The sequence below is a fragment of the Jatropha curcas genome, chromosome 9 (assembly GCF_041381405.1).
Source record: "Jatropha curcas cultivar XTBG-Jc1 chromosome 9, XTBG_Jcur_1.0, whole genome shotgun sequence".
NCBI lineage: Eukaryota > Viridiplantae > Streptophyta > Magnoliopsida > Malpighiales > Euphorbiaceae > Jatropha > Jatropha curcas.
Genome location: NC_143159.1, coordinates 7,615,369 through 7,625,732, shown reverse-complemented (window position 1 = coordinate 7,625,732; position 10,364 = coordinate 7,615,369). Strand labels below are relative to the sequence as shown.

At 25.1% G+C, this 10,364-nt stretch overlaps 1 protein-coding gene across 1 annotated transcript; it reads left to right on the top strand.

Annotated features, from left to right (window-relative positions):
- The first annotated feature begins 7,058 nt into the window (after window positions 1-7,058).
- LOC149493545 (patatin-like phospholipase domain protein) lies at window positions 7,059-8,951 on the top strand. Its single transcript, XM_089725535.1, has 2 exons — window positions 7,059-8,020; window positions 8,503-8,951. Exons 1-2 carry the CDS (start codon window positions 7,203-7,205, stop codon window positions 8,561-8,563), a joined length of 879 nt encoding a protein of 292 aa, XP_089581661.1. The 5' UTR covers window positions 7,059-7,202; the 3' UTR covers window positions 8,564-8,951.
- The last annotated feature ends 1,413 nt before the right edge of the window (window positions 8,952-10,364 follow it).

Below are 10,364 nucleotides of genomic sequence, written 5' to 3'. Positions count from 1 at the left end.
TCATAATCAACAAGCCAACACCTATGTTACAAGCGTTTGATAAATTTTTTAATCAGCAGCAGAAGGTTGATAGAAGTCATAATTAACATTAACTAATTGCTGTTAATTATCAACTAATATAAACCACCGAATTAAATGGAGGCTAAATCTTTATATATGGAAATGCGGTAGTATAAAATCTAAAATCTATTTAAATATTATTTCGCCCAAATTAAATGCATGGTGGCTTGTAACTTGAAACCAAAATTCCTTAGATTTTTAAATAAATATATTTGTCGGCTGGCATAATGGAACTGAAAGTCAAATATTAGCATTAAATATTTGACAAAACCAGATACAATATCTGATTATTCTCTTTTTTTAATTCACGTATGGAAAATAAAACAACGACTTGGATATTATAAATAAAAAAAATTAATAAAAAATAAAACCCTTCTGGATTACTGCTGAAGACAAAAATCAGAACCCAGTTGAATTTAAATTATAAAATTTTTAAATAACTAGAGGGAATTAATAAAGGAATGATGATGAACGTGTCTTTGTTCAAAAAACAAAAAAAAGATAATGAACGTGTATTTAACATGTCGTTTAGCTTAGTGCGCACGTACTGCGTACGTTATCAGTTATCACAAAATATATTTTATTTATTTATTTAAGTTTTTATGTATATGCAATATTTATTTATTATCTGGTTCATTACTGCATGGAATAAATTATTAGGTACATGCAATTTAATGAGCTCCTAATGCAGTACATTACAACTACAAGTCTACAAACTACCAATCTAGCCTGCATAAACACTTTCCTAAAATGTAATTATACCATTTAATGAATTAATTAATAGAATCCTATATATATTTTGAAAGGAAGTCTATTAGCTCGGGTTAGTACTTGAATAAATTTAATTTTTTTAAAATATTATAATTTAAGAAAAATTTATTTTGCTAATAAAAAATATTTAGTTTATGGGTATATAACTAAAAAATATTCAATTAACTTATTTGATTCAATATTATATTTTGATTTGATTTTTTTTTAAGAAAATTTGAACAGAGTGGAATAACTAATATTATAAATTTTTAGAAATAAAATTTTAATTCAAATCAGAAACTCGAATCAAATTGAAATTATTTATCAATTTGATTTGATTTATAGCTAAATTGATTTTTTTTTTTAAAAAAAATAGTAATTTAAGTTCAGTTATTTCGGTTGGATTCAATTATTTATCAACGAAATCAAAATATTTTAATTCAATCTATATGTATCTATATAATCCTGAAGCCAAAATTATTTTTAAAAAGCTGAGTTGGCACTCTGTGCTTTCAGCATTTCTGTTTTTCTTTTTTTATAAATTTTCTAATATTTCATCTCCTTTCTTAACAATTTTTTTTCTTTATAAATTGTTTATCTTAGCTATCTACGACAACATACATGATATTAAATTTTAAATTTTTAAATTTAAGTAAGAGATTTTCTTATCTCTTTTTTTCTATAATTGAGCTTGGTGCACAACCATCTCTTTTATTTGAAATTTGTAAAATGCCATGAGGGCAACAAGGACTATGAATGGAACTGACAACCATCTCTTTTTTTTTTTTTTGAGGTTAACGATTCTTTGTACAGTTTATGTAGGAGTTTTATTCACGAGTGAGAGCACAGAGAGAGGAGATATGATACTTCATGAACAAATTGTAGCTATCTATGTGAGGGTACAATGTGTTTCTCAAGTCCTTTGCCTGTCCATATATTGGCTACTGCATTATTATGTCTATGACTTCATTAAAATTTCATCATATTTGATAAGCATCATTAGGTGTTTTAGTTTAAATCAAATATATATCTTTATAAAATCTATTCATTATAGGGTTTAACGTGTATTTAGTTTATTTAGTAAGGTTGAAATTAAATATATAATTATTTAAAATTTTTATTTATTATCTAAATGTTAGAAATCAATCACAAGTCATTAATAATTTTATTTTAAAACTTAATATTTATTTAAGATAATTATCTATATCTAAATCCTAATTTTTGAATTTTTACTTTAGCTTTTTGTTTTATGATTGAATTAATTAACATATTTTATCTTTTCATAAGTTCACGAGCATATATATATATATATATATATATATATATATATATATATATATATATATATATATATATATATATATATATATATATTCTTTTTTTCTTTTATAAATTGGACCACTTACTTTTTTTCTTCAAGTCAACATTTTAAAATATTAAATTTTTATATATTGAAGAGTTCACGTGCACTATGTAACAATACATGCTACATACAATTTATAAATTATAATTAAATTAAAAATTAAAAATATAATATACAGTAAAAGAAATAATGCATTAGCCTTTATCTAGTTTAATTATATTGTTGAACGTGACCTACATTGCGTAGCTCATTTATTATTTACCAAATTCAATTGCCAAGCACATTAATTAATTTGTAGAGAAGATAGGTTGTCGACTAGTAATTGGACAAATTACTAAATAATTAGACAAAAACAAAGAAAAAAAAATCTGTTATAAGTATTTATTTATTTATTTTACTTTCTCTTCAAGGACACGCTATCTAGAAGAAGTCTCGTTTTGGATTACTCCATAATGAAAAGGAAATTTCAAAATAGAATTCTTTCTTCCGTCACCTTATTATTGTCCTATTTTCTGGTTTTAATTTCCATTATTGTTTTTATATGCATTTTGTTTGAAACTTATTTATGGTTCTTAAATTGACCCAAAAAAGGAAGGCAACGTCTTTGCGAGTTACAATTTTTACATTTTCAAAATTTTGTTCTTCAAGCGTTTTAGGGTTCATTTTTGTTCTTTTTCTTTATGTTATTTAATTTTTTAAATATTTTTCAGATTTGCGTGTTTACTTCGAACTGATTTTATGTTTAATTTCTTAATAATTATATATTCATTCCTTTGTAGAATTATTGCTCATTGTTGAGGGGTTAATCAATATATCAAATTTTTTTTTTTAATCTTTTTCTGATAGTTCGAAATATAGAATGGTTCATTGATTCTTTTTTGGTTGAAAATTTTAAATCTTCAAATTTTGAAAATGATATTCTATTAATGGAGTTGATAGAGCATTATATTTTTCCATTAACATTTAACATTTTAAACTCTTCTGCTGCTTAAGCTACAGAAAATTCTTAAAATGGTAAAGTTGCAAATATTTTATTTTATTTTCTATTTTAAAAAAATTAATTTTTATTTTTAAGATTAATCTTTCTGTCAAAATCAACTTGTAATAGAAGATTTAAATTGTTTATAATTATATCTCTTATTCTTATTATAAAAATATTATAATGTACTTATATTATATTCTCTATTAATAAATTGCCAATTTTCTTTAAAATAAAAGTGAATGGTAAGTGTCAATTTATACTAGATCAAAATAAAAAGCATTTTTGATACAAGTTAATTTCACATATATTTATGTATAATTTTACTAATTAAATTGTTGGATTTAATAGTTTGCCTACGTACATCATAATATAATAATATCCAATTACAAAATAATTGGATAAAATAATATCGAATTCATATCATAACAATTTTTCACAAGCATATTAAATAAAATCTCAATTAAAAAAAATACAATATTGTACATAGATATTCAGTTAATTTAAATTTTATATATATATATATATATATATATATATATATATATATATATATATATATATATATATATATATAAGGAAAATTAAATATTTTTTAGAAATGTGTTACTGATGTTACTATTGCATATATAAGGAATGATGTAAAATAAGGGAGTAAAATGGTATAATTCATTTTACCTTCTTATTTTATATTTTTTATTTAGATAAGAGGAAAAATAATATAGAGAAACTAAAATAATAATATTATTATTATAAATAAAATAGAAAATAATGTTATAAAGCTTTACTTTCCAAAAAAAAAAAAAGAAAAAAGAAAAAGAAGAAAATACCTTGGTGGGAGCCCACAGCTTATTTTCTGTCCCAGTGTATCTAATTTCTAGGTGCCCATCTTAGCGGATCACAATCAATAAAAAAACTACGATTCTGAGTTTTTAGAGCCTCAACTTTATATGAGCTAAGCTTCTAAATTTCAATCTATAATAAAAAAAATCTAAAATAAAAAATTCAATATAAAATTTCAAAAATATCTTATCAGGTACTCAGAATATTTATTTATTTTTAATTTTCTATAAGAATACAACTTATTTTTTTTAATTAGTATTTTTATATTTTATATTGCTTAAATAGAAAACACAGAACATGAACATACAAATTAAAAATATCATACAAATATATTAAGCAATGATAAAAATGTGATACATTTCAATTTTGCAAGGCATGCTAAAACTAATGTTTCCTCTGTCTGCAAATATGGTAAGTCGTTAAAGAGTAGTTTTTTTGTCTATAAATACTTGTTGTTTTTGAGAATATTAAGGAGTAATTAATAAATTTTTTTTAATTTTACCTTTTATATATATTAAGTACATTAAATATTAATGATGTGCGATAAAGATAATTTAGTCAAATTAATAAAACTTTTTGTTATAATTTAAAAAAATTAATTACTTTTTTAATCAGCAAAAATGTTAAATGATTTATATTTATGAATGAATAGAATATTTAATAAATATTTGGATCGCTTAAATACAAATGCATTGAATATTTCATATATCTTTTATTATTACCATAATGTAAAAATCAGTAGTTAGAATTCCCAAATATATATTTTTTAATTATTTAATATAAAAAAGTAAAAGAGAGGAAGGAAGAAACATAACCACTCTGTCCTTTTGTTTTCCATATAAATATTACAAATATTGCAATAAATTAAAATACAAAGTACAAAAGGATACTAACATTTAAAAAAATAAAAACATTTCTACAATAATAATCTAATATTAGTAAAATCAAAATTAGTATTTTTTTTTCTTGTTTTTTAGAATAGGAGGTATATTTTTATATCAACTAATTCCTTTTGAAGTCACAGAATGTAAAAATGTTTTGGGCTTTCCATATCAATGTCTTTTACCCATCTAAGGACGATGCATTATTACTTGTTATTTGTTAATAGTATTCAGCTATTCTGTTAAATTTGATAATTTTTAACTTTTCACAAGAATTAAGAAAATATTTTTTATTTCAAGAAAAAAATAAGAATGATTGACTATATTATTTTTAAATTAATGCTCAATTGATTAAAACAGAGTTTAGACAAAAAAAAAATCAAAAATATTCAAATTTATCGGAATAGAAGGACTATCATTTTATTTTTTGAGATTTAAAATTGGATCATTTGGTCATTACATAAATACTTCAACCATTGACTTTAATTTTTAAAATGTGAAAAACAAAACAAAGAAGCACACGTATATTTGCTAGTTACCTTTTTTCTAATTGGCTATAACAAATAAGAGCTGTATTATTTTGATATTTACAGGTTTTTTTTTTAGTTTATATTTTATTTCTATGTCTATCTTGTACCGTTTGTATTTAGTAGTCAGATTTTTTCAATTATCAAATTAAAATTGTATTTTTTAGTGTATAAAGGAGGCCTGCCGGTTCAGATTTAATATTTTAAGTTTGATAAATTTTTTCCTGATTTTATAATTTAAAAAAATAAAATATGAATCGGTGATAAAAAAAAATGTATAGTTGCTAGTTAACGTCAATCATTGAACAATAACATAAAGATCGTGTTCATATAGTATTTCTAGATGGCTAAATACAGCTTAACACCATCAATTATTAATAATTAGTTTATTTTTTAGAAGATTTTGATTATGGGCAAATTGTCAATTCCCAAATTGACTTAACAAAAATTAAAATGGAACGTCATTAACTGAATATTGATGACAACATAAACTGGGAGAAGTCAAATAAAAAATGTATATTTAAAGATAATAGGCTGTGGTAAATATATAAATAAGGGGTTATAAATTAATTGGCTTAAAAAGAAACAAAGAAAAAGAAAAAGCACTATGCACTAATACCATAAAAGATGGAAACGGTCGACGCTACTCAAACATTATGATTGCAAAACGGAGCGCAAAAAGCTGTTGGCTTTTGGCTTTTCACTTTATAAAAGAAAATGATATTACAATAAACAAACAAAAATTATATATCAAATCTACTAATCCTATTTAGCATTATTCATCATGAAAGTGATTTGTTTGTTTTTTTTTTTTTTTTTTTTTTTGTACATTTTCTTTATTTTATGTGGAAGATTTCTGATATAAGACACCACAAAAAGTCAAGTTCACGGATGGAGATAGGATAGTCTTTTCCATTCACAAATTTTCAAAATCCCAAAAAACCCTCAAATAGAAAGTCATATACTCAATATTTCACCATAAAAATGGAAATACTCACTTTGAGTATAAATATTTTTAATATTTGATTATTTATAATTATTAATAAATAATTTCTATATTCTACTTTCTATTAGTTAATATTTGACTAATATATTTTGAATTTTATTTAATTTCATCAAATTTTCTATACATACAATAAATATAATATAATTAAATTCAATAAAATTTAAACCTAAATATTCAAGTATTTACTTTTTTATCCCTTTTTTATATAAAAATTTGGATATGAAAATCTAAAATAGTCATAAAAATTTAACCTCTAAACTTTACTAGTTTTGGTGATTTAATTTTTTCCTCGACAATTATATAAAAATTATTTCAAAGTTTTTGTCTTTGTATTACTATTTATTCAAAAATAAAAGCCGTTTAAGATTATTATACAGTGATTACAAAATTATTAATTCTCCTAAATTATAATAAAAATAATAATTATGTTTTAATTTGGATTTATTTAAAAAAAATAAAATAAAACCGAAGCTCCTTAAAAGACCAAAAAATAAAAAGAGGGGAAATTTTTTTTTTTTTTAGAGAAAGAGGAGCTAAATGGACCCCACATAGCACAACCCACCATCTAGAACACCTTGACTTTTACGAGTCTAGAAAGGGTCCCACATACCCATGACTCACCATTAAAACCTTCATTGCAAAGATAATGACATAATCTTTGGCCATTAGAAAAGCAAAAGCGAATCGGTGATTCTGTTTCTTCCTCACCCAACTCTCATCAACAACACAACAACAAGAACAAAACGCTCTTCTCCTTCCTCTCTTTTTTTTCCCCCTATAATCAGTTAAAACCATGTTAGATCCTGCTAAAAATCCACATTTTTCCAATCGAATAAGCGACGGTTATAACCGTTACAGCCTCGGTTATGGCGTCCAAGCCCCAAGAAAAATAGAACTGAATTATTGGAATAATATGGAAGAAATCGGAGCAGAGAGGAAACTAATGGGCGATGAAGATTCCGGGGTCTGTTCACCGCCGTTATGGAGAACAAGCCCTGCAAGAAGTCCTCAACACCGTCAAAACCATTACCGGAGTTTATCTCCGTCTTCGAGAGCTCAAGCTATAGCTAGAGGCCAAAGAGAATTAATGGAAATGGTAAGCAGAATGCCTGAAGGGTGTTACGAGCTTTCCTTGAAAGATATTGTCGAACATGGAATCGTTGATCAAGAAAAAGAAAAAGAAAAAGAAAAAGAAAGAGAAAAAGGAAAACAAGAAAGTTTTAGCAAAGAAAGAAATGTTAGTATAAATAGTGAAGAGAAGAAAAGGCATGATAAGAAAGTGCAAATGAATAGAAGTGCAAGCACGCATAATAGTGGGGGTGGGTTTCTTTTAAAAATGGTTTTTCCAGTTTCTTTGGGTTCAAGAAGGAAAAAGAAGAAGAACAACTCAGGAACGGTGAATAATAGTGTAAGAGATGGAAGGGTATCACCAAAACCTCTGCTTTTTGATGGATCTGCTAAAAGTAGTGTAGATAATGAGTGGTGGAAGAATAGATTTGCAGAAACAGGGGAAAATGACAGTGCTGGATTTAGTAGTAATAGCGGAAGCTCAAAAAGCAGTGGCAGTCGGAGCAGTAGCAGTACAAGTAGTAGCAGAAATAGCAGTGGCAGGTATGAAATGAAATGGATTTTTTTTTTCAATTTTCTTAGAATTGCCTTTTTTTTTAATTTTTTTTTTAAGTTTTGGAAGATCTATTGAAGGATCCATAATGTGCTTGAGCAATGGTGGAGAAATTCATTTAATTAAATAAATTGGATTGAAGTTTCTGAAATTAATTATCAATGTTTTTAAATTATTGTTTTCAAAGATTAATCTTTTCTAGATCTCTGTAATTCTTTGAGATGCTCTTTTGCAAAACAGAGTATCAAACAGGGGAATTTTCTACTTACTCAACAAAACAAGAAACGTTTTATCTCTTAATTTTTGAAAATATTTTAAGGTTCTTATGAGTTATGACAACAGAAAAAAAAAAAAAAAGATTGCATATGACTTTCTAATGCCTTTCTTGGTTAAAGTCTTTGTTCAAGAAAAAAGAGAAATGAATTGCAAGAATTGGTGATTTTGACATGGGGTTTTCTTAATTGCAATGCAGGCGTCGAAAAGGTGGATGCTGGTCTTTCATCTTCAGGAAGAGAGAATACAAGGCAGAATAAAAGAGAGTTATAAGGCAGAATAAAGAATCAATCTCATGAAACTTAATTCAATTAAACTACTAAGCTCGTATCATATGAGATGTGATCTTAAGTTCACTCTGGTCATCTACTGCAATCCTCCACCTTTGTTCGAGCTAAGGTACCACCATGTATGGTCTAACCGATGCTATCCTCGAATCTGCGCGGAATTAAAGAATCAATTTCTGAAGAATCAAAGAATGCTAAAACTGTTACTTTTTGTTATTTCACGCTCTCAATAAGTTGGTGTATAATAATAATAATTATTATAGTAAGGGATAAATATATACTGTCGATGATGTTTGAAGGGAGTTTGTTTTGAATTTTCAGATATTTGTTAATGTGTATCAATTTTTGCATTTTTGTTTCATTCTTTGAAGTTTTATAATATGCTTAGTGAATAGTGATGAGGGATGAGTTGTTTTTGCTTTTCTGTATATGCTTCAAACTGAGTGATTGCTGTAATGAATATGAACAGTTTTGAAGACTTCTATAGAAAATTTTTCTCTTTGATCTCAATGGTAAAGATAAAGTTACATAGTGATAATTTAGATTAATGGAATCTGAAATTTATAAATTTCAGAAAAACTTTATGTATTATGGTTCAGTTGAAAAATAAAATGTATAAATTAGAAGGGTTATTTTTACAAGTTTGAAGGGTTTTTTAAAAAAAAATATAAATAAAATAACTGGTCTGAGTTTCTTTATTGCCGTTGCAATTGAGAGATTCTTTCTGTAGCCATAGCGAAGTCTATCCTCCCTTATGTAAATAAAAAGTATAATAAATCTGTGATATGATTAAATTATACCACTCAAATTCTATTAATCCAATTAATCGTTGATTGCCTTTCAAAACAATAAATAATTGGTTGGATCATCAAGTAAATTATTAAATATTTTAACTTATAAAATCAACTTATCGAACTTTCAACTTGCAAAATTATAGTGAAACATATATTAAAAGGTTGAAGTATTATTATTTGGTGTGGAATTATATGAAATGTTATCATAATTCATAATTTTATGAAAATAATAAATTTTCTTTAAAAATGTGAGTGTTGCAAGGTTAAAGTCATAAAATCTATAGGTGAATTTATATATTTGACCGATTTAATTTCATTAATATAAACTGTCCTCTTAATATTTAAAAAAATATGTGTTTGACTATGAAATTTATATTTACGATTACAGGCTAGATTTTTTTATTTTATTTCATTTCATATATCCTAAAAAGATGACTTTATAATACGGATGCTTTACATTCTAGAATAATTGAATATTCTAAAAAATATTTCCTGAGTGATGTAACACTCAAGAATCACAGAAACTTTTATTTCTATTTTTCTTCTGAAGTGAGTTCACATCTCACACCATTACCTGAAAATCGTGTGGTGAGTCTCACACTTCTTTGAATTTGATTGAGAAATCTATTTTACAAATCCAGTTACTTGTTCTCCCTGCACAAGCAACATGTTCATATTAGGGCAATAAACAGTTGTCTAAATTGAAAAATCACTCCTGTCTTTTCTTATACATGCAATTTTAATTTTTAATTTAATAATGCTTCCTGAAGTCTCTATATTTTTATTCCGTCACTGCTTCCATTCCTTCCGTCAGTTTTCTCTAATTTTTCCGTTAAGTGAATAGAAAATGACATAAATAATCTTATAAGCAAAAGACAAAAACGAATAGAATGTTTTTGAAGGTTAATAACATGCTTCTTCTTCTTCTTCTTCTTTTATAGCGCTCGAAAGACATTAGAGAGTACTTTGAGATTATGGAT